The 26,023-nt window shown below is 36.8% G+C and overlaps 2 protein-coding genes across 2 annotated transcripts; one reads left to right on the top strand and one right to left on the bottom strand.

The window, feature by feature from the left end:
• Positions 1 to 6,556: 6,556 nt before the first annotated feature.
• Positions 6,557 to 17,630, bottom strand: LOC139135033 (probable E3 ubiquitin-protein ligase makorin-1). Its single transcript, XM_070702216.1, has 7 exons — positions 17,266 to 17,630; positions 16,040 to 16,165; positions 15,143 to 15,372; positions 13,988 to 14,205; positions 12,561 to 12,775; positions 10,244 to 10,354; positions 6,557 to 9,842 (listed from the first exon to the last, which is right to left on the bottom strand). Exons 1-7 carry the CDS (start codon positions 17,358 to 17,360, stop codon positions 9,527 to 9,529), a joined length of 1,311 nt encoding a protein of 436 aa, XP_070558317.1. The 5' UTR covers positions 17,361 to 17,630; the 3' UTR covers positions 6,557 to 9,526.
• A 65-nt stretch (positions 17,631 to 17,695) lies between these two features.
• Positions 17,696 to 25,144, top strand: LOC139135028 (transmembrane protein 121B-like). The gene is made up of 3 exons (XM_070702195.1): positions 17,696 to 17,869; positions 19,011 to 19,206; positions 21,485 to 25,144. The coding sequence occupies exon 3, from the start codon at positions 21,497 to 21,499 to the stop codon at positions 22,577 to 22,579; it is 1,083 nt and encodes a 360-aa protein (XP_070558296.1). The 5' UTR covers positions 17,696 to 17,869; positions 19,011 to 19,206; positions 21,485 to 21,496; the 3' UTR covers positions 22,580 to 25,144.
• Positions 25,145 to 26,023: the final 879 nt, after the last annotated feature.

Genomic DNA, 26,023 nt, shown 5'->3' with positions numbered 1-26,023 from the left:
TTGCCAAGCATACTTTGATTCAGACCTGCTTGTGTAAGTGAATGAGGTAAACCATCACTTGTCAGTAATATATACAGGGAAAAGGAAAAGGAAGATGAAGAGGCCTTCTGAGAGGCCTTATCCTTATGGTGTACATGTATTTATCACTCTGGTTGAGCTGTCACAGCCTACGTCACTTAAGTCAGGATTTGATTATGATATTGCATTGCAAACACAATTTTCCATTCTGTTTATGAACTTTACAAGACAAATTTGAACATCTTAAATACACTTTACAAACTCTTGAAATGCATTGTATTAGCTTCACGTGCTCTTGAATAGGATTAGATAACATTTTCCGTCTGTGTAAAAACAGCAAAATACCAAATTGATTGGTAGTACATTTAAGACACAAATAACACAAGCTTAGACTGGAGAAGTCGTTTTGATGCTTGGACCAAGCCCCATGTTGGTTTACATATTGTTTCATATGTAATGTTTTTTGCAGTATGTCTTTCATTGGTAGGGATCTTCTTATATATATACAAATCATACATTGCACGGCAAAGACATCATTTAATTTGCTGAGGAATTCACATTTTCTGAAAGTAATAATCCTGGTTTTTAACGTCTTCGGTCTTCTGATTCTTCACCACTGATTAGCTCAGAAAGTGTACCTGTACATTGAGTCATAGATTGTGATATAGCACAGTTCTACTCCCCTGGTGTTACAGTCAGACAGTGTAGACTTTGGGTCTGTCATACATCGGGAAGACACAGCACAGGTACGCCGTGCATTCATAAAAATCAACGATTGTGAAACACTAGTTTTAGATCAATTGAAAAAAACTACATATGCTGTTTTGTAACGTTGTATTTTAGCCAGACACCATATTAGCCACACAATTTGTATGGAAGGTAAAAATCTCATCGTCTTTCTTCTTTTCTTCTTTCAAGCTAGTTATGAGTTAAATTGAAAATCTGCTGAAAAGTGGGTGTGAAATCAGTATGATATTACAAGTATATATTTAAGTGTGTTGATACCTCATAAGGTATCAACACACACATTTGCTGAGCTGCTGGTTGTGAACCATGTTGACAAGTTTCTGGTGAAAGCGTAATTATCAAGTGGTAATTGTCTCATGGATCATGTTTGTGTGTTTGCTGAACTGTGTCATGTTTGACATAAGCCAAAGAAACCATTCTCTGTGCTCCGTGTGTTACAAGAGCACAGAACCTCTCCTTTCATATTAGTGATTTGATGATCTTGCACTTCAAGAGTTTAATCATCAAATTAGCATTTTATAGTATGTATGTATTCTCCCTGAGAGTATGGTTTCTGTGGTGTCTTGACTAAAGAACAATTTAGCATACATGACAGTAGCACTGATGTGATATCAAACTGTAGCACACTGTGGAAAAGGCCGGATTTCAACCATATTAACCATCATTGAAAGTATAAGAGCTTGTCATAACGTCAGTACAGACCTAATTTTCCTTTATAATACTTTGTAGAGTAAACCGAACGACACCGAAATTATCTTGTCAAGGCACGTGAACAAGCCTATAATTTGTCACACCATTTCCCCGTAGAACATAAGAGGAAAATACGAGTGTCTAGTTATCACAAGTATTGTGAATTGCTGTATTGTGTACACAGACATGTATTGTAGTTCTTGTCATATATTCTGTCATATTACAACAGGTTTGACAAAGTCAATAGCTTTAGAGAATATACAGTAGATCAGCCTATGGATAGTGAACAGCTGCTTCAATACTACAAAGTTTTGGATATTCTATTGAAAGGGACTCTGTCAGGACCAGAGGTCTAGGTTTTCCATTACTCAGTAATCAGAGCTCTTGCATTCTTTACAGGTCTATGATTTTTTTTTCAATATTTGTTCAATGTTCAAGTTTTTCTTGTAATCAAATTGTGGGACGGGATGATTTTGAGGTCAAAAGTGGTCTTTGAAAGTGCTGATTTGATTCTAGATCATCCCCGTCAAAGATGTCAATGAACTCTCAGAGGCTACCAAGCAAAAAGTAAAACCAAAAGGAAAATGCGATTCTGTCGTATTTTTACAAGGCAATGCAATATCATAGAGAAAAGAAGCATGTAAACAGATTTGTCCATCTACTTATCAATTAACAAGAATATCTACGGTGAAGCCTGTCTTTTCAATATACTGTTGAGAAAGGCAACATCCGAAGTTGAAAGTTCTTATTAGTAACAGACTTGTAGAATTCCATTCAGTTTTATTGCAATGTTCTGTATAGTCAAATTTTGAAATAGAGCAGCAACACCCAGGTTGTCTGAAGTGACTTAGACTGGGACAGATTGAGTGACAAACACCATTATATTTATTTATTCGCAATTAATGTCTTTCAACTAGAAAACACTGCCAGACAAGTTGGAAGATCTTCAGTTCCAGCTTTCTGAGGCCTGAGGTACTGAGAAATTGTCAGTCTCAGGTTTGTGTGTCAAATTTATATTCTTTATAGTCTAGATCCATGTGAACAGTGCTCATTCAACAATATTGTGTGTGACCATGGGTATAATAATAACTCTGTTATGATGTTAATTAATATTGATATAGAAGCTATATTTTTTCTTAATTTGAAAAGTCTCTTGGACCATGGGAATTTCTAGAGAAGTTTGTGCCTATGGGTAGTTGGGTGTTACACCAAATTTAGCACTTGGTGTGTCAATTTTTTTTGTCACAACATATCTAGGGTATGACAGTTTTATATTACCACAGGTGGTGGTATATGTCGTCAGTTGCTATTTTCTATAAAGAAAGTTTACTAGAATTTTCTTGTGTTTTCATCAGCCGTCTTGTAATCTTTTGATTGTTGTGCATATATGCACAGAATTTGTGTGTCAGGTTTAAATTTTCTGTACAGTCTTTCTATAGTATTGTCAGCAAAAACCAGTTAACTATTGTGTTTGTGTGGTCTGATCAATCTTTTAGTTTTGAAAACTTTCCCATTTTTCCGGTCAATTCAAATTTCCAGATATATGGATATTTTGTTCACTTTCTTTATTGGCAGCAGCCTTGGCTGTGTATGTCAGGGAGGCAGACTCTGGGCAATAAGCAAATGATTAATAAGCAAATGATAAATAAGAAAATGATTTATCTTACAGCCAGTCATGTATGCAAAGCGTACAAGTGAGTCACAGTTGCATGTGCACCATCCACTGTTTTGCAGATGAAATGACGGTCGTGAAAGCAACCTTAACTTTTTCTGACGCAGTCATTTACCTAGCCTCATTTTCTGGATAGTTTGAAACATTTATCCATCTCAAATGCATCGTTGGCTTCCTTTCCTTCTCAGTGCTCATACCCGCCAATTCGTCTGAATCTTTCCTGTGTTGCTCAATTGGTAATTTCGAGAGATACACCATCATTTCAAAATTCAGGCACCCTTGAGGCTTCCCTACAATGAACTGCGGCTGGCAGTAAAATTTGTGTCAGCCTTAATTACTTGAAATGGTTGACACATCTTCCTAAAATTGGTTATTGATTTAATTAACCTTATGCTGCCCTGCCACAATTCCCTGCTTTGGCAGCCTCAACGGTGGGAAAACTTTGAAACAGTAGTTTGTCCCTTGAAATTATTGAAAAAATCAACACAAGAATGTTGATACAGATTGAAGTGGGTGCAGTATGAATGTTTAGGCGTAAAGGGTACCAACAATGGCTTTGCGATAGATTAACATTTCCACCTTGCCAGCAAAATAGGCCAGGTACAATGACTGTGCATCGACAGAAGTGGAAATTGAGTTCAAAACTTTCTTCTCATATTGCTGGAGTGATGGTGCGCATGCGGCTTTGGCCATCCTGCAGACATGAAGCCTATGGCTGATTGAGGTACTTACCATACAAAAAGCCTAATGTACACATTTTCTGGAGATGTAAGAATTGTGTATCCTCACCTTACATACCAGGGGCTTCGATGTAATTTGAATATGCAAATGAAGTACCATTTTGGGAGCAGGTACAGCATAACTGCTCAATGAACGTCTAAAGTCTCAGAAAAGGCTGCTTTGCCTTTTGTATCTATTCTAGGCTAAGAAAATCAGTTAACTCAGTTTGTGTATAACTTGTCCATGCACAAAAAACTTCTTCGTTATATCTACAATTCAATTTTACTCAAAGTTATATTCCTGTTTAAATTACTTTTCTGTATTTCTAATGTATTGTAATGTATTGTAATGAATAAAATATCTTTAAAGAGACATGGTGTTGTGTGGTACCTAATTTGTGTTGTACTCTATATATTATGGAAGCATGATGTGAGAGGCACTCATTTGACCAATGGCAATACATCATGCCAAGGATTTTGATTAAAGTTCAGTACCTACATCTTAACCTATTTCACTCGTCAGGTACATGTAAAAGTAACAAAAGACGTTGGTATGTATGCAAGTCCGAGTACATCGTTCTGGCACAAAGTTTATATCGGAGGAATTTGCGGACTGATTATACGCTCAGATTGTAAAAGAGAAATATTTGCTGAGGAGTGATACTGTTAACATGTAGATAAGCTCATATTAATTGGTGAAGATGCAGAAGTTCAGTCATTTGTGAATATACGTTACACAAAGTTACAAAAAATAACCAGTCAATAAATAGAAAACAAATGTACCATATATAAAGGCTGTGTTTATGCTGATTGTATTACAGAATGAAAGAAAACCTTATGTGTTGACAAGAAACTATTGACTTGAAAAATAGATGTAGAAAATCATTACACTACAAATAAAGAGATTTTGAAACCAAACAGTTATCATAGTCAAAGCTAGCCTGTGGACTTTAACCTTTCAGTTCACATAAACACTGGACTACATCATCATTGATTTTAACAACTGCTGGTGATTATTTCATAGTGTACAAGAAACCTGCAGAAGAGTGAATTTGTACCTTGCAAATCTGAGATTTATAAAGCAAGAAATCTAACTGACTGGATCTGCTTAGTGTCGTATATCAAATAGGTAATTGAAATTCCTCTATCAAAGAAGGTGGAATTTGGTTGTGAATTTACAGATTAAATCAACGTTGTGAAGATGACAGTTAACCAATACAAAAGAAAATCCACCCTTTTCAGCCACATCGTTAACTTTAATAATACCAGCTGATCCAGATCTGAAGCGCCACAACATGGGTGGATAATGTAGAACAAATTACAAATCATAATTATATTCATTCATAAGTTTTTCCTTCTTAAATAAATTAAAGTGCCAACTGTTGATTAATGTTTATAAAAAGTGAACCAATTAATTATTCAATGATTACAATGTTGGTTTCACCTCAAGTGTTTTAATAGTCTGGATAACTAGACCCTCTACTCTGGTCAGCTGGGGGATGCCATAGGAAGTGTACATAGCACCCCCAGCACAGGGTTTGGGTCACCCAGATAACCTCAGTGTTTGCTGTAATGCAGGTGACAGGAGATAAAGTCCACCATAGGTACATTCAACAAGGTTGGGGGTAGACGCCATAATGTGATGAAGTAGGTGACCTTTGAATGACCTCTGTGGTCATTGTATACATGGTGACCTCCAATGCTTTAAGAGAGACAGCAAGGTCAAGGGAATGGATTGATTACAATCAGTGTTCTTCATATTCCAAATAAATGCCAAATACTTTTAAAGTCTTAATATTCTATGCCCAAAGGACTGAAATGCTAGTAAAAGAGCATCAAGATCATCACCAAAAGGATTTCATAGGATACATGTAGGTGTAAAATACGAGCATGCACATTTCAAATAGATTACAGGTGCAAGTGTGCCCTCTAGGACAGTATGACATGCCATGACGCAAACAAATTGCCTGTGACACAAGCGTTTTTTTTATTAACATGCAAAGATACAGGGCTGACACAAAGAATTTTCCAGTTACTCAATATGACATTTTCAGAAACACGTTTTTCAGAGGGCACACCAACAGCAACAGGTATATGTACATATATTACCACTGCATCTATCTTTGCCACATGAAGTTCACATTTGGTGACGAAGTCCACTGAGAACTTTAACCATTTATGTTTTTTTATTGGCTATTGTATTATATAATCAGAAGAAAATATGGATTTGAAAATGGCTGAAGCATATATGTTATCAATTCTTTCCCTGAATGGTGGCAGAGTATGTGACAAATGTCCTGATTGGTTACTGAAATGCAGATTATTCATTCTGGCTGGTGAGATCATGCTGATCAGACAGGCCCCGGATACATGAATACCAAGCAGGTCTTTCTCCAGTCTAGGTTTGATTCTAATTATGCGGAGTAAAAAACAATACATTGTCCTGCACCATAACATGCATGCAACCACTATGGTTTACGCATGTTACTATGACAACATGCCACTTTCAACAGCAAATTTTGGCATTACCTTCAGGTTTTGAATGGGGAGGGGGGTGGATTTGTCTATGTGGCAACATTGGTAGGGCCTGCGAAACATTGCAGGCCATGTAAAATGTCGAGTGTCAGATAGATATTGTCAGTGCAAATGCTATAGCAATTTCCACTTTCTGTGGGGAATGTACAAATAAGAGAAATTATACTGCAATATATTGCATTATTTTACACAGCTGATTCAGGGCAACCCTGCATTTATTGAGATACAATTTTAGGATAAGCAATAAACATACACACAATCACAAAAGTTAGTACGAGATATAAGACAGAAGACAGGCATTCATGCCTTGGATCTAATGGGCTTTGGGTTTCTTTCTATTTTGCTTCAAAGTACAATATTTCCTGAGAACTACTTTGCAAATATCAGTAAGTAGCAAGAAATCTCAATCATATCTGAAAAATGCCAAGGATGTTTGATATAACAGTCTTCATCAGAGAATTGCAAATATACCCGCCAAAACTGCAAAGCTGGATCTGTGGCTTTGATTATAAGAGAGATTTCTTCCACAATTGAAGGACACTGGAACATGTGATGATGCCATATTATTGTACCTAGCTCATTACAGAAAATTCATCTAAATTTACAGAGGTCTACATCCATGACGGATATTTCTGACATCTATAAATAGTCACTCTTGTCTGATGTGACACAGTCAGTATCATATCTGATCATGATACTGTGAATGAAAATGCAAGCAACCGCAAAAATATCTACAAAAACTAAAAAAAACCCCACTATTTCTGTTCAGTTTTTTAAGTCACACAAATTCAAGACAATCATTTTGATCTGAATAAAAAAACAAATTAATTTCAAACAAAAAACAGTTTACAATAATGTGACATCACCATGAGATGTGAAATCCTGAGTAATAAGAGCACCTGTGATTGGCTGAAAATTCCAACTGTTTTGACAAATGAAGTTGCTAGTCTTCCAATACAAAGAACACATACTGGGTGATATGATGCAGACTTTACAACTGAATCTTTTGTTTTTTTCACCAATTGTTTTGGTATTTTGGTAAAGGCAAGGTTTACATAGTTACTGTTTATAATATACAATTTTCTATTGGCAAAAGGTCAAGGGGTCAAATTGAGGCCAAAGGTCAAGGAGTCAAACTGACCCACTTATTTCGCATTCGTGATGGAAATAAAAGTGTTTTTTTTTTAAATAGTCCTTTCTCATGAACCAATAACCCTAGTGAAAATATTTGTACCTGTGAAAATATTCAATAATTGTTGCCTCTAAAAATTATGTACGGCACAACAATTGCCCATCGTTCGACATTGCTTTGTTATTTTGTTTTGTGTCAGGAGTGCTTTCTGCAAATGGGCCAATGTAACTGCTAGTCTGTCATACATCTACCCAAAGCTTACAGTTGCATAAAATGAATATATAAAGGCTGCACTAACACAATTTCTGGTTCAGAACCGGAGTTTGCCATCGGAGTGTGGCTCTGTTTTACATCTACAAAACGAGGTGGTGATATAGTTATTGATTGACACTGCATGTCTCAAGTAAGCTTAATGACATAACCCACAGCTAAAACCCAAAACAGACACGGCAATAACAAAGGAAACAGAAAACACTGCTGCACCCACTGAAGCAATACTATTTTACTTGTAAAGTGATTTTTTTTTTATCTTCCCAGAGTAAACACACGATTCGAAAAATCTCATTGGTGGCAGACAAACAAAAAATATGCAAACATTTTCACACATTCTCATTAAAGCTGTAAAAAACGAAAATAAACATACCTGTAATCAGATTTCACACTTTTTTTTTTGAAATAAAAAAAGTATGGAACAAAACTTGACAGAAAGAATTATTTCAGTAATTTTGCGGCAAAAATAAAAGAATTCTAAGTCACACTTAGGAAGAAAACCTTACATCGTGAATGAAGTAATGCACTACTGGGATTACCCAGCCACAAACAGATGGGAAGAGTGCTTAAGCGGAATATTAATTAATCAACAAAATAAAAACTACTTAAATTAAAAGAAAAAAGCAACAACAGTAATAAAGATGAGTAATGTAAGGTATTTGTTATCATAGTATCATTGCACTTTTGGCTGTATCTTCTTTACACATGAAATACACTGTAGACTTTGGCATTACGGAAACTGTGATATGGATACTTTGATTCATATTCGTGCATTAAAGACAGTATACTAGTCATGAAAACTGCTCAAGAAAGTTTTGAGTGAAAATCATCTCTGATTGCTTTGACCGACTACTTCTGGGAAATAATGTGTTCAAAGACATCACAGCAACTCAAAAAAAGTAACGATAAAACAACCAGGCCCATTTTACAGTAAGTCAGACAATACTCGGCTAACACAGCAAATTATAAAAACCATAACTTGCAGAAATCGGATAAGATACTGAGTCAGTTGATCTGTGGAAAGAGCTCTCCAAAAAAAAAAAGAAAATCTATAATGGCTCCTGTCACCTGCAAATATACGCATGTGTGCAGAACACACGAAATTCAGCAAATTTTCTGTAAGATTTTTTTCTCAATGTCTTGTAAAATGTAGAAAATATGAAAGTCACAGTGAAATAATCACATTTGTAAGTCAATTAATTTATTTTTTAAATTATGTGGGTAAATATGGCGGGAATCACTACACCTAGTAAATAGCATATAATACGATATGACGCAAACTACATATACAAAGGGTCATATATTTGTGTAGTACAGAATAAAATCAAATTCCTAATATATATTCTGCTACTATATAGGATTGCTATAATAAGTCTATTGCAAGTACAGCTACACATTATTTGGCTAAATTAATTCATAATGTCTCCACAGGATAAAATAATCTGTATAAATAGAACTTGATGCTGCAATATGTAAATACTACGGTCTGAGAAAAATCACAGAATTGAAATCAGACGTTGTCATACTGAGTTGAGAACATCAGTAAAATAAAAAAAAAATGGCAAAACCAAAAAAATAAATCTGCAAAAACCAGAATATTGTAACATAACATTTCTCTTGATGTGTGCCAAAGCATTTTAAAGTTCAACTACAAGTAATTCACCTTTAGAATAAATGGAATGGTCCATTCGCTATTTGGAACTAGCCTAAACTATTTATGATAGGGGGGGCGAGACAAATTATCTACCAGAAGTCATCATCGGAAAGATCTATGTCGTCGTCATCCAAGAAATCATCAAAGTCACTGTCAAAGTCATCGTAGAACAAAAATAACATGTTGTCGTCATCGCTGTCCCAGTCCCAGGTGAGAGTTTCCCTCTCCTCGAAGAAATCCCACAGTCGTATTGTGTCCATGATGCGCTTCTCACCGTCAGCATTCTCATATCTGCGAAGTTTGGGCTCTTCTTTGGTTCCGTCCGGGTACAGGTGCAGGTAGAAGCAGCTGCCGCCGAATGGGCAGGCACCGCGACCCTGGTCAAAATACTTGCATGGTTTGGTACTGAAATTGACGGGAGGAAAGACGGAACTTAGTTAAAGGGTGCTCACCAACAGCGACCGATCTTCCAGTGTATGTGACAATTTCAGTATTCATCTTGAATGTATTATAATAACATTGAAGACAAACCAAATTTTCAACTCTGACCAAATTTTTTGTAGTACCTTTTGTTGATATTGAGTGGAAGATACAACTAAATAGACTCCTTCAGCTGATGAAGATGCATAAAATTCAAGCAGTGCTACAAAAAGACAAAAGAACAAAAGCCTGACAAACCAGGATATCTTAATATAACTTCATATATCTTTTAAATCTTCTTGTGTACACAGATTCCTTATAATTTACCACCATAAGTTGTGGTGAATAAAAACAGATATAGATAAATAAATAACACAATCGCCTACCTCAATACAGATTTGTATCCTTCGATCAGTTTTTGCTTTTCTTCTTTGTCATCAACCCAATAATCACTTGGAGTGACAAAGTTAGATGGAATACGACATTCAGGACAAGCTCTGAAATGGAGTAAACATACAAATAAACAATAAATATACAAACAGACAGCAATCAATAAGCTATCACATCAAAACAGTTTACATGTATCCAATGACCAAACTTGAGTGGCCAAAGCACTGAACAGAAGTGGCATGCTTTCAGAAAAGAAACCTTTTGGCTAGTTTATATCTATCACGTCTCATACATCAAATGTCAAATGCTACATAGGATTCAATGGTAACTTAAACTAGGGATACAGTCGTCAGAACTGTGCTTAAAGGTCATATGGGACCCATACGACCAATGTAAACACTGTATCCAAGGTACGGTGGTGATTGATGAAAGTTAAAGCTCCATAAGCTATATCTTTTGGCTATTTTTTCAGAACTTTTGTTTTGTGGTTTCCCTACACTTTCTGCATTGAATCCCTAAACTGTAATTTAATGCCAAGTATTTAGCATATTGACACAACCAATATGAGTATAATCTACATTGTTATTGATGAAAATTGTATTCTTGTCACCAATTAAAGGGAAACAGTTGTCAGAACTGCCCTTGTCCGAGTTTCTTGTTTACAAACAATGTATACTGAATCATCTGAACTGAACAGATTGCAGATGGAAGAACCCTAAGGCTCAAAAAAAAGGAAAGATTTTGTTTCACATCCTTGTGTGTATCAATCTAGACTAGCTGCATAAGGCTTTTTATTTTCATGTTTACTTGAAAAATTTATATGTAAAAGGTGATGTGTTATGCAGGCCCTAAAAAAGTTAATATTTATTATCTGTAGGATCACATACACACAATGCAGTTCTGAAAAGTGAAGTCATCACAATGGCATTATGCCGGATGTAAGAATTACCATTGTATGTAAAAATGTCTGATTTTTTTTCATGTTGGCAGTCAGATCTCATTTCATGAGGTCAAAACAAAAAGATGCTAAAATAGCATTAAAGTGCATCACTGCATCATTTTTGTTGGAGACTCAGGATGGGAAACATTGTAATTATGATCTTTTTGGCCTGAGGTTTTCAACCTCTTCCTTGAGTGATAGACTTCAAAAGTCAACCTTGACCTGAATATTTTATTTAATCATCTTTACCAAGTTTTCCCAAGTTTTGACCTCTGTCGGCTGTTGACTTTGAGTTTTCTTGTTGGTTACATGCTATTTTTGCAGGTGTGTACAGAAATATCTAGTTCCATATTTCTAGTCATATTTTGCAAAATAACATCTGTGATATTTTAATAATGGTTGACTGGCATTTCATTCAGTCTTTGATACGGAGACGATTTTTTGAGATGGGTAGATTTCCCCATTATGAGTCAACTCAATATCTAAGTTGTTTGATATTCTACCAAAACTGTAAGACATGATTGCTGTTGTTTCCGTCATCAAAGTAACTTCACATAAAATGGCTGACAATTTCTTTTTCAAAACATCAATAATAGCACTGTTCCAAAATGAAGTCATTTTTCTTTCATTATTAATATGCAAAAATAAATTTTTGTCTGCATTTTCCGCAAGAACGACAAAAATAAAACCTGCCAGTGTTACATTAGATACTAGAAGTTACACTAATTTATGGCTCAGACTACAAGCTGCAACAACAGCCACGCTGAAATAATAGAATCTGTCCGACTTTCAAGCAGTAGTGTCCAAAAACGCACACATGCAGCTATATTTAGTAACAAACCTGAAATCGCGATCAACGCTATTACCTCAGACAGGAAAATAAAAACAAAACATATCTATTACACTATATTCTTGTAGCTAAATACTTTGTACTGCACGGGAGAATTATTTCTCTATCCAGAGCTTTCGACAACTATCCAGCCGTCTTTATCAATGGTGTTTGATTAGCACCACTGCGCATGCGTGATCTTAAAATATTATCCCAGATTCGGGGAAGTTGATACCGTCCGCCATCCCGATTCAGCGTTGGTTTATGTGTTCTTATGTATATCGCTTCCTTAATACCTCTCTTGAACCAATCTGGCTCCCGATCCAAGATTTTCACATTTTCTACCATGAAATTATGACCGGGGAATCATTGTGAATATGTTTAGAAACCTCTGAAGTGACGCAACTTGGACGCCGATGTTCTTTCACTCGGGCTTGCAAGGATCGTTCTGTTTCTCCGATATAGTCCATTTTGCATTCATTATCTCCACACCCTCACATCGGATGAGCACAGATGAGTCTGCATCATTATATCTATTACACACCTAACAATTTTCCTTTCAAACTGCTTAGCACTTCTCCATTTCCGTATGCAGCTCAAACAGTAAGCATGGCTACACTCGGACAGTATTCCGAACTTTCTTTCCTTGGGATCGGTCTTTTCCAGGATGACTTCCATGCAGATACCGCAGGTCTTCTCCTTGCTGTGCTGAACGGCGAAGGAGATCTCCATGTTCCTTTCATGCTCCGCAATGCATTCCTGTAAAACGACCGCAAATCAATATCCATGTAAGAGAATAAGCAATAGCGACATTGACTAGAAACACATAGCCCTTCAATGGTAAGCCCCAAGATGTATCATACTCCCTCTCGTCACCAAACACTGACTGATAATCATGCAGAATCAAGGAATTACAGTTCACAACTGCTGGGTCACACTGAGTTGAAAGTGAGTACAATACTACATGTATATGAGCTTACAGTTCAAATTATCGCCCACAAGTCCCAATTCAATTTGATTACTTTCATGTGTCTGATGCCCATCAGTTATCAAAATCACACTTTCACATCATATAGTCTTTTGAACCTAATTTTTTTTTTATATTCAGGTGGATACCCTGTCCAGAAAACAGACATTCAAAAACTTGGTATAAAACTGGCTCTAAAAGTTTGACAAAGATTGTAAAGTAATTTGGCTAAAAACAAAAAACAGTTATATTGCTGTCTGGCTGATATTCTATGATTCAATTGACAGTTTGTTCTCACAAAATATATATAAAGACATATAAAACAGTTTTGCTTTCATACTGTGTTTTTTTCTCAAAGTCTATACCTGTAGATACGAATTTCCAGTCATCTGAAGTTCTTAAAGTAGAACTTGCCTCTAAAATGAAATAATCATACTGCAGTTTTGCTATAAGGTTCCTTCAAGTACTGTCATTCCAAATCAAGAATAAAAATTTGGGGTTACCTTGCAAATTATGTTACCAGAGAAACAAATTACTTAACATTTTTATTTTTTGATATTTTGAATTCAATATTGCTGCCATCCCAATGTTCCTTCTATGGCGAAAAATTAAATTTTTGGTTTTCACAAAACTAAGATGGTGCAAACATCACTTACTCTGAGAAAACGAGATCCCTAAAGCAAATGGCCAAAAAAGTTTTTCGAAAAATTTGAGAGTCCAAATGTCTGTCCCCTTAATGTTTTCTTTTTTAATGCTATGGTTCAAATCTGGATAAGAGCCGGGTTTGGCAACTTTTTCACAATTATGTGTCTTAATACTTTTATGCCTGACAAATCAATTGAAAAAGTTCCTTGCAAGGGCTACTTTGCATATATTTAAAACCAATAAAAACCAGGAAAGCTTCAAAATTAGAAAAGGAATTAAATTTTGCCATCCATGAAATTAGCAAATGCAGAGTTATTTTGACGATATTTGATGACGAAATGAATGGACAGAACACTCACAAGTTTGTGTTTTTCGTTTTGATCTGGGTCGTCTGGATGCAGACAAGCTTTGCCGCACATGTCACAGGTGTTGCCATGGAGATACTTGCAGTTGTCACCATAGCGACAAGTTCCAAATATTGCATAGGGACAGAGGAGTTGCTCTTCTTTGTCTTTCTTCTGTGTCTTTTCATCGGATTTCTGTTCTCCGGCAATAGCAGCAGAGTATGAACTGGGAACTGTAAAAACATCAAACGTAATTAAAAGACATTTGTCCCATTGTGTACACAAGCTGATTAAACATATCAGGAAGTAGATAAATGTTCTCCTGCCATCCGTCTGTATCCTATGCATTTGTGAATGATTTACTCATCATATTTCATTTAAAATACATCCACTTGATAGTTTCAAGGACATACCAGCGTGCTTTATTATCTCTTTGTCTTTGAAAGGCATGCTTATGATGTCCCAAACAATGACAACACAACAAATTGGTGATTTTAACCCTTTTCCTGCCGAGTCCATATTTCACCACCAGGTCAAGATGGTTAAAATTAATGACACACAACATATTCCACATGGCGTATTTTAACATAATGCTGTACATTTGAAAGCTGTTGAAAACATAAATACTGTAAACTTGATTTTTTTTTACTAAAGATGCTATAACAGACCAAGCCAAGTGGGTGAAAATAGGTCATGTTTTGGCTCAATACCGCTTTTAACTGACTTGGCTGATGGGGAAGTGATACTGTCTGGCAGGAAAAGGGTTAAACCATCACGCAGAGAACTTCCAGTATACAGGACTTATCAAATCTATGAATGCAAAGCAGTCACTTCGCACTGTGAAAGAGAGGACTTTAATCAGCTTTTCATTGATCCTTGTGTATATATAATATTTGGTGAAAACACAATCATTTTCACAATTGAGTTTCACCACCTTACAAGGGAAATGGAGATTAAGTATATCTTTTGTTCTTTTGTATTGTATAAAATGAGCACCAGTACTTGATGATGACTTGACTGATGCACAAACCACTCAAGGTTTTCTTTATGTGAGGATTTTTAACATGTACTTATATAGCTGAAGCCAAGCATTTTTTGCAAATCCTAAACTGATGGTCCAGGACTGTCATCAGTTAAGGGGGGGCACACGGAGACAAAGACATTACTCACTTGAACCCTTGTACGGTTGTCCCGGAACAAACTCTGCCACGTTGACGAAATCTGCCAAGTTCAAGCCTTTGCCTTTGAGGCTTTCGGACAGTGAGTTGGAGTCCGGGTCCTCGGTGCCCTTCTTTTTCAGAGTGACCATTGAACTTGAGTGATCCTCCTTGGGCAGAGTACCCATTGGCTTTGGAGCAATGTGAGACGTTGGTTTGGGAGTGGGTTTCACATGATCATATCTGTAGAAATATGCAGAATCAATCTTCAACATAACCTAAGTTACATTGCTCACACACCTTTGTGGTCTGGGAAAACCTCATGGCAAATGCCTATTATTACTGTACAGCACAAGGGATCTTATTTGTTTTGTGTATGAAATGTGTTTGCTCTATATCACTTACATAGAACATGCCACAGATTTGAAAGACTTAAATTTTTTCTAAAATTTTCCCTACCAAAAATTTGAGCAATTCTCTAATAAAATTAAGAATAGAACCTAGGAGTCCCTGTCCAAATTTTGGTCATAGAGAAACAAATGACTAAATATTGACCAATGTTTGTGATTCAAACCCCATCCAGCCCCCTACTCCAACCCCTACAACTTTCCCAATGTAGAGGTCCAACTTTATCATACAAAACAAAAGGATTGGATCAAACCATAACAGCACAAGGGATAAAACAGAAATAAATGCATATGAACTGACAGCTGCTCTAACAAACTGGCCATCTCAATCATGCATTGGTAACTAGTAACAGTGACACTCAGATCATGTGTAATCAGCATTGTCTGGAGCTGGCGACTGTTGATTTGCAGGTGTCCAATATTATAATGCCATGGATAAACATCAAGAAACATTCACAGTCTAGTACCTGTCTAATTTTCAATGATTGAATAACTCATCTCACCTGCATCTGTCGCCATAGGCGCACTGCCCTTTTAAGTAGTACTTGCAAGTCATGGCAGGTTTTGCAGACAGATCATGGGAGTATCGACAGTTCACACCTTCTCGGCACATCCCATTCATAAAATATCTGCAGAAGAAATGGGAAATTGGCTGTCAGGAATTTACCTACTAAACACAGTTACCAACCGTGTACTAAATACTAGTAAACTGGCTGACTCGCTCAATGTCATTGATATTAACGTTCAAAAGTGACAAACAATACAATGATACAGTCACTTTCAATGTCACTGATGGCCATTGAATCAATAAACTCTTTTTTAACTTCAGATGTAATGCTACAGAGCCATGGCAACTGTGTGAAACCGATTTGCTTTGTTTTTTTCTGTCACTGACACTTCTGTGTCAAGTACAGCAACTTTAAGAATCTAAGACCTAAACATCTTACATTGTTTAAAGATTTCTTCTAAGTTCTAAAAAAAGACATCACAAGTTTTTTTACTTCCCATTGTAGCAAAGTCGAGTAGAGGACAATCACATTTTACTCAGAGTGATTAAAACAGATAATCTACCAAAAAACTCGGCATAGAATCCGTTATGGCTGATACTAGCGATAGCAAAACATTGGTATTAATAATTAAAACAACAGGATGTGGCAAATGAAAGCTTGTACATATGAAAGCATGGGGAAAATTTTGAGCAATAAAAAATTCAAAAATACGTTTTTAGTTCACGTTCGCTTCGGTTATCTGCATACAAATCTTAGATATCCCACGAAACTATGGCAAGAAGCCGAATTATTTATGGGTATAACCACTAATTGAGCTCTGCAATGCCCGAGGCAAGGGGTGCGGTCGCCCGCCAGATAACGTGAAGAGTGCAAAAGTTGTGCGTGGTAACATAAACGACACTATGGTCATATGATGATCTATACAAAACATGCTACCAGAGTACCACCCGATGAACATAAAAAAGACTAAACCATGGCATGACCTTGTTCAATTTAATGACTGATCTCAAGAGATCCCAGCTCTATCATACCACGATTCCTGGAACATGACATGTGTAAAATGCATTTATCTCACTATGGGCGACACCCATTCAAACTCTGCACCACCGAACCGGTCATTTTCGTATCGCGATTCAGTATGTCGACATACGGCACGCGTTTAGGCAGGCAGGCGGAGGATTGACCCGATAAAGATCACTAAATTTGTGCACCATACACACCTACAGAGAACTCGCTTGGTCCAATAACTATCTTGATGGCGTGGATCTGGTGTGAACCTCGTCGATGGAGCGTGCATGCGATGACCCTCCGCCATTGCATCGATTGCCGGTGTGGCGCCGTCGAGTTCTGATTTCACAACTGGCTAGGAAGGCGCAAAACGGATTAACCTGAACCCAGAGCACATTTACATGACTCGGTGTGCACCTGTTTCCACTGTTGTGATCTTCTCGAAAACAACGCCAGAACCTGTCGTTAGAATTTTGGTTTCGATAAAGAAATATGTAGGTATCTGAGGGCAAGCGCGAACATTTGCAGCACTCCCCGGCGTTTCACATACACTAACCAATCACCTTAGGGGTATCGGAAAATGACATATAACCCGGAAGCAAAAGTTTGCATTATTACAAACCGGAATCCGGAAGTTGTCTGGATATGGGAGCCTCGCAATGTAGTCTGGGAGACAGCCTCAAACTTGGGAGGAGCTGCAGAGCCACTCCACAGTCGTTTTCCTTGGGCGTGATGTGTGTGAAGGTTCACTGCTCATCAGCTTTGCTGCTTTATGAAGGTGCGGTTGCGTCTTCTCCTACAAAACCGGACGATAAGGTGAGTTTCAAGCAAATGGATCAAAATGTTTCATTTTCTCAAATTTGTTTTCAACTTGATAAGAAACCTGTCCAACTGATGTCTGCTTGCGCGAACTATGTTACTGACTGTAACAAGGTAGTCTCTACTACCTCCATGTTACTGACTGTAACAAGATTGTGTGTACCTGCCAACATCTCCGAGTCCCAAATCATTAGACCTTTCAGATTTCATGTCGCTCCTTGATGATTTCATTGATCTATAAATTAGTGAAGAAAGAAAAAAAAATATTCCTATATTCACAAGCACATGACATGACAAGAAAATATGCAGACTTGTGAAATCTCAAAGGTTGAATCGAAAGTACCGATTAATTTCAGTTTTGTTTTGTTTTTTTTTTGCACTGAAATTTATCTTTCCTCCACTCTTTAATATCTCGTTTATACATGTAAGACTGTCAGTGTTTTTCATAGATTTCTCATTTTCACCACCACTCATCAACCTTGAAATTATAAATAGTTCCATTATCACAATAAACAAATTAGGACTCGATAAAATCACAGTTGCTCCGCCCATTTACTACTTTCGGGGCTTTGTAGTCTCAAGGCCACGCCCTCACTGTTTACATGTTTGTGAGATATCGCATCGAGATATTTACGTGTAGTTCTGCTAAATTATACTTCATAATATCAGGAGAAGAAATCAGAAGGCAATGTCACGTTCATGTGACGACTGTATGTACTTCTACAATCTTGTAGCGATGGCTTAGTATATTTTGACCTTGAAATGATAACGTTTCACCGCGAAACCGTCACCTCTATTTTCTGTTCAGTCGAAATGTTATGTTAAAGAAACAAAACGATGGAGTTTGACCAACGGTATGACAATGATATTAATTCGGTGACATGAGTAATGCAAGAAATACTATAGCCTACTACAGACATACTGACAGTGACACCATATTGTGTGATTAAAGTTTACAGGGTCATGTAATCACAAACATGACAATATTGATTCGTCACAGCTATTTATAGCTTTGTAAACGTGAGGTGAGTTAGGCCAAAGGATTACTTTTATACATTTGCAAGTAAAATTACACATCAAGGAATGTATGGTATGACCATTGCCTGCACTAAACTGTTTGTGTAATCATTTCTTCCAGGAAGTACAAATATTTCATGGAATCAACTATTTTGCGCTGCTGATGGAATAACTGTATGGTTAAAAACCCCACCAGGGTTATAGCCTTGATAATCCAGGCGTATGTTGTGCAACGAAATTGAAACTGAGTACATCACCATCTGTCTGTCTAAACATCTTGTAAACTACAATTTTTTGGCAGTACGACCTGTAAGCAGGTAAGATATGACCCCAAACTTATTTTTAAGGGATAGATCATTGATCTTGATGGGATGGTTGAATTAGGAACTTATTTTTTTCAAATTTCAAAGATTTGAAGGACATGCATGATTTCGTTTTCCAGTCATGTATGTAAAAGCAGATCTGATCATTTTGGAACAATTTCCATACAACATTTTATATTTTTACTTGCTCTGTCCATCTTTGATCCATCCATATGTACTCTCTCCCGTCTCTCTCCCCTCTCTCTCACTTAAGAAACTGTCATGCATCGATCTATATATTAATACGCAACGTGACATTTTCTATGGACATGTCAAAAATATATACAGCCAAATATCCTAGCGCGACTTCTTTAAATTAATATTCACATTGTCTTGGTATAGCAGTTGTGTAACCTTTTGGTATGTAATTGTTATACAGCTGTTTTAGGTGACAGTTTTTATGAGAAACTGTTTTCATGGTGCTTCAAGGTTTCCCCTGAAAATTGTTTCTCATTTTCTTCAAAAGTGTTCTAGGTGCATTAGCCACTGATGACAGTCCAAATACACCCCAAAACACCAATCAGTTTGAGGTGACGATCCTTAACCTTGACATCAAAAGGTCAACTTGCATGCAATCATTTGCCAAATGTATAACTTTTTATGAACAGGCCAGATAAACTGCCTTTTTGAACTATTTAATCTTATGATCTTATATTAGGGATTTCAATATTATTGATGAGATTTTCCCTTAAAGGGACATTAGCTGTAATTTTTGACTTTTTTTTCTCTACTCTGTTTCACTGTATCAACTACAGAATTTTACTATAATCCGATCATCATGACCAATGTCCAATGTCCTGCTTGCCAACACAGCCCGTGTATGTGAAATGACCATTGTTATTGTTGATAAATGTATTCTAGTCCGGACCTGAATACAAAATTTAAACAATAACAATGCAGATTATACTCATATAGGATATATTTATGAGCTAAATATTAGGAATTTCTCCATGGTTCAGGGATTCAAACCAGAAACTGCAGATGATACACAGAACAAACAAAATAAAAAAAATGACCAAAGTTACAGCTAATGGATCTTCCCTTAATGAAACTGCAATATCAGTAATTTCAACAAAAGACAAATATCCAAGGCTGTGTGAAATGCACATACAATAGTAAACGACATATGGAGCATCTACTTTCACTTTGATTCATCAGATATTGACATGTCTTACAGAGAGCTGAGCATTTAATTGTTCAAAGAATTTCAGGGACACATTATAGATGATGACACTATTGGTTTCATAAAGTTATCATTTGTCGTTGTTTCATTTTTTGCATGCATAATATATTTGTGAATAGAAACGCAAAAACCTAAATGTAACTTTTGTCAATTTCAATATTATTCACAATATTTTTCCAGATCAGGTTTGGTGTTTTTCAAATATTATTCCAAGTCGCCATTTCCATAACTTGACTAATCACATGACTTGAGCAAATGGTGCTATACTGTTGGAAGTCTCATGACAATTACAAAGTAGTTTGTAAAACGTATTTGAAATTTTGTTGATGTGGTTTCAATAATTTACCACATAGATAGTTACCATAGTGACATGAGGTCACATTACATATTCAGTCCAACAAAAAATTACTGCAAAGAATGATAACCTTCCAGCCCCGTGAACTTGTATGTCGCTTTGAAGACAGAAACGGAAACATTTACCACAAAAGTGCAACATTGGCAGTGGCTGTCAAGAGGTTAATATTTGGCTGAACGTGAATCTGTTACAAAGTCCTAAATGGACCAAATGCAGATTTCAATAATTTTGTGTGAGAGAGGGCAGTATTTATCAACATTTTTGTACACTTTAATTTGACATGAGTCTGAATTACAAGCATTACATACTTTGTCCACATATTGCAAAATTATGCCATAAAATCAAATTCCAAACTGAACATTTACTCTTGAATTGTGTGTGGTTGAATTATCAATGAGATATATTCAATCATTTCAAAAGTGTTTGAATGTATTTGTCAATGTCAATAGTATTGGACATCAACATTCATACGGACTTTGTTGATACGTTTAATAAATACAGCGGGCATTTTTCGTGTGATTTTAGGAGTAGAGTGAGAAATGTATTTCACAAACAGAACAAAAAGTTTTAAAAGGCTTTGAAAAAGTTAAAGCTAAATGGAACTTGACATGATATTTTTGAAAATTTTCAACACCACCCCCCCATCCCCACCCCCCACATGTCTTACAAGATTGTCTTTTTGGTAAATTTCGCAGAGTCTTTGAACCATGCCGGATGCCAAGGCTGTCAAGCAGAAGCAGTTAATTGCCAGCATCCTTTGCATCACTGCCACAGTCATCAGCATATTAGTGCTAATTGCACAAGGTGCCATACTTGACTACTACTTAATCTCAAACAATCCGGGCAACAAGGCCCACTACGCATGGATCGTCTGTGATGTCGTGGCCCTTGTGATTTGGCTGTACACACTTATAAGATCTTATATTCACCTGAGACAACGGCAGAATGAAACTCAGACAGATGGCAAGGTTGTGTCCAAAGTTCAGCGTAGTGCAGGCCTTGTCAAGTCTGTTTTAGGTGACGAGCTACGTTTCATTTACATCTGTTGGCTGGTGTATGCATGCTGCCTGGTGCCAAGGGTTGCGTACATTTTCAAGACCATTGCCAACTACCTTAAGGAAGAGGCCTTCTGGGGGCCTAATACTCTCAAAATTACTGTCTCCCTGGCTGCCGTCCTGTTCCTGTTTTTAGTCTACACACACCATGACAAGGAGCCCAACACAACGCGAATTCATTACCTGTCCTTCCTAACAGGCACTGTCACGTTCAACATCCTGGACAGCTGTCAGATGCTGGATATGCTATTCATCACAGAGACTGAAATCTTGCTGACATACCAGTTAGAAAACACCATCTTGGCATTTGCATGCGTCAACTTCTTCCTGCCGGTGCTGGCCCTGATAGAGCTGAGGCAGACATCGGAGAGGGGCAAGACCACAACAAAGTGGTACAAGTTCATCTATTGCCTGTGTCACATCTTCCTGACCAACCTTCCCTATTTCATCATCCGATCCTACCTCTGGCACGGTCGCAACAGCGGTGTCTCCACCTACCTGACCAAGAACGTCATCATGCTGGTCTTGGATATCCACGAGTTCTTCAGCAATCTGGGAAGCTTCAGGGTCAAGATTTGCAAACTCTGCAAGAGTTCATTTTTCCACGACAAGTTTATCGACGACTTGAAGATTTGTGATGATTGCAAGGTGTCCCCCAGTGATGATGATGACGGCCACGACACCGACGACAAAAATGAGATTCGTCTTCGTGAAATGAAAGGGGAGAAAGTGTAAAGCTGTTGAGTTCCTATAACCCCTTGGTGGAGTTTCCATTTGTGGCAGTCTACCCTCCTCCACCCTCTGATCATGATATTGCAGAATATGTGCTAATTAAAAGACAATCTATCAAGTGTTATTGACTGTAATTACCTATCAAAGATCAGCACATCAGTCTCAAGTAACATTGAAACATTTGCAATACTATGCTCTTTAAAGAAAATTATGAGTTGTAAATATAAGTACATCAGCAGATTTGCAAAGAATCATATACACAATCTCTCAAAGAGCCAAGGATTTGAAGATTCAGGGGATTGGCAAGGCTTTGAGTTTTGATAGTAAAGACACTGTGATCAGTGAGGACTCATAAACTCTACTATAATTTCCCGGCATCAACTCTACATCAGTGTCCATAAGCAGTGTGTACCCACCTCCTTGTGAGTGAAATCAGGTTCACTTTGCTTATAGATAGACTTAGACCTTTCTAACGTATACAACACATTGCCACCATTGGTAGTTCAGTGTTTTTGACCGGTTCATCGCTAGTAGTAGACGGAATCTGCTATTGAGTTAGCTGTTATTATAGAGTACACCAGTTGCATTACTTGATCATAGATGATGATGATGATGATGATGATGATAAGAATGATGGATATGATGGTGGTGGTGATTAGCATTGTATATGAAGATGATAGCTATAAGTGCTACGGATATACTTTGAAACAACCCATTTTTTCTTCCAGTAGATTTGGCTAGTTTTAATCTTATTGTGCATGCCCTGTTTCATAGAAACACACATTGACAAGCAGGGTGGGATGGTGTATTTTCATCGATGTAAAATACAATTTCTGTATAATTGATGTGACTCAAGTATAGTTTAGATGAGGCTAACAGCACACAATCATTGTAGCAAGTTTATGCATATCATGATCTTGAAAATAAGCGGAATAACATATATATCAAACTCTCTACTTCAGTAACCAACTCTTCAGATCATTCAAAAAATGTTCACAAAATTTTCTAAGTTTTCTTTCACACAAGAGTGCATGTTTTTTTTTCCATGAAGAGAAAAGATCATGTTATATGGACATGAAATTACTGTATGACTAGTGTAATTTTATCTCTAGTTGGTAGTTCTTTTTCAGAATGTCGTATTGTTTAGGTTGAGATGTCCATGTTTCATAGTCCAGCTCTGTAAACTGTAAGCTATGTTTCTTTGTATCAGTGAAGTTTCGTGATGAATTGGCATCATTTTACAAGTGATATAGCCACAAACTGATGATGTCAAATCGCCGTACACAATACACAGTGCCATAATTACAAGGTGTCTGTGTTTTGTGTACGGCCATATGATGTCATCAATTTGTGGCTATACCACTTGTAAAATGGTGCTTATAACATTTTTATTGCATTACTGTATTTTCACTACAGGAAACAAAAGACCTAGACTCTGTCATGCCAACTCTGTCCCAGAGATCAAACTTTACTGATTTCAAGGTGATGAATTTTGATAAAGAATGAATGCTGAAATAAGTAACTAGGATGTTGAACCGAGCATGTACTACAAATTTTTGCAGTCATTGTTTAATTTCTTTTATTTCACAATGCTCCTGACACGTACATGTATATTATGAGACACCTTTATAATACTGGAATTGAACTTTGCATGGCAACTACATATATGCTGTCAGTCTTTTATCAGTTTTTAGCATTGCGCTGTAATTATGTGTGCTGTTTTTGTCAGCCCAAATTTTTACTGATATTGAAACGTGAGTGCTTAAAAAAAAATTTTTGCAACAATATTGGATGGGCTTTGCTTGTTCACGTCCATAATCCATCAAGATTTTATGCTCTGCTCTTATCTGCCACAGAGCATGTGTAGAGTGCCTCTACCTTTTTGCATATATATGTGTGTGTGTGTGTGTGTGTGTGTGTGTGTGTGCGTGCGCATATGTGTAGATGTCAGTGTTTTATGATCATGTCTAATCGTCAGAGGGTTTTTAATTTAATTGATCAGAAAACGGATATTTTTTTTTTCAAAATTAAAGAGCATATATTTTTGTCAATGTTTAACACTTTTTTTGACATTTACATTTTTTGATAGCAGTGATAAAAATAGTACGGTCACAGCAGCTCCAAAAATTCACCTCTTCAAGTCTTCACTTTGTGGTATAAATATTAGCTTTGAAATTGTCACAACAAAATGTCGGGGAGAACTTTGTCTCAGAACTTTATCCATAGACAACAGCCAGATGTCAGAGTTTCACTCGGGACATACTAAAATTTCAAGTTTGCCAAATTAATGATTGCAAATTGTATGTTTTTAAAAATTCAAAGATGTGTAATTTAATGTGATAGTGATTGAAGTTTTTAGTACACAGTTTTTCAAATGATCAATGTAGATTAATACATATCACTGTATAACAGTCTGTATAATAATATTAGGCTGAAGTGTTGCTTGTTGATATTCTTTTGAAAATGTATTTTTCCCAGTTTTTGTATTATTTATGTTGATGCTGTTCCGGATGACCAACAGCTTTGTATGACGAGATTTTTATGTCATTAAATAGATCCAGGATGTCATTCCTTGAGTGAGTGCTGTGTACAATTTTCTCACAGACATTACAGATTTGCTTCCCAAATTTACTTATTTCTTCAATTCTATTATGAACATTGAGTTAGCTAAGGTTTCCAACACTGCTCGGCTGTGGTGTTCAAACTTGTAGTTCATTCATTGCCAGCCTGCAAATTTCAAAGTGCAATATGTTTGATTCAGCGAATTTCGAGGACTGAACCAAAGACCCATTTGCAAAGCATAGGTAAAGGCCGTGGCCTATGCCATTTATATACCCAACATTGTCCTCTTCCCTTGTATCTTGCGCCCTCAAGGTTGAAACATTATAGCTGTTGTTTTTCTGTTGAACACGTTGATAGATCGTGCAATGAAAAGCGGTTAAAGGGCAAGAAGGCTGTCCTGTCTACAAATGGCCAACAGTAGTTGGTCGACGAGAGAGACAGAAAATAAATCAAGTGTCACGTGCTTGCGAATGAACCATCCACAGGTCCCATAGTGGACAACGTTGATTCGACTGGAGAGGGTTATTCACAGAGATACGCCATTAATCTTTCTCGTATGAAACTTTCCACTATTCTCTTGTCAAATCAAGAATTACAAAGACGGGTCACCGTGCCAAGTTTGGTACTACAGAAACAGATTACCCAACATTTTCTCACACTCAAAGATATTTGCAATACAAAATGGCTGCCATCCCTGTGGTAACTCTATGGCTATAAATAGAAGTTTCGATTTCCAAAAAACTTAGACTGAAAATTTCTTAAAGACCTTTAAAATGAGCCCCACAAGTGGTAGATGAGAAAAGAATTATAAAAATTTTAAGTCCCAATTAGAGGTGAATTCTACCACAACTACATGAACGTTTTCTAAAAAGTTTTTTTTTTCAT

Source organism: Ptychodera flava, chromosome 6, assembly GCF_041260155.1.
Source record: "Ptychodera flava strain L36383 chromosome 6, AS_Pfla_20210202, whole genome shotgun sequence".
Taxonomy (NCBI): Eukaryota; Metazoa; Hemichordata; class Enteropneusta; family Ptychoderidae; genus Ptychodera; species Ptychodera flava.
This window is presented reverse-complemented; position numbering and strand designations above follow the sequence as displayed.

Excerpts from the sequence above, each read along its gene's own strand:
- LOC139135033 (XM_070702216.1), bottom strand. The coding sequence starts at position 17,360 with ATGGCGGAGGGTCATCGCATGCACGCTCCATCGACGAGGTTCACACCA. Across the intron at positions 15,373-16,039 it reads GCCTATGGCGACAGATGCAG|ATATGATCATGTGAAACCCA; the intron begins GTGAGATGAGTT and ends ATATTTCTACAG. Across the intron at positions 12,776-13,987 it reads AAAACGAAAAACACAAACTT|GAATGCATTGCGGAGCATGA; the intron begins GTGAGTGTTCTG and ends GTCGTTTTACAG.
- LOC139135028 (XM_070702195.1), top strand. The coding sequence starts at position 21,497 with ATGCCGGATGCCAAGGCTGTCAAGCAGAAGCAGTTAATTGCCAGCATC.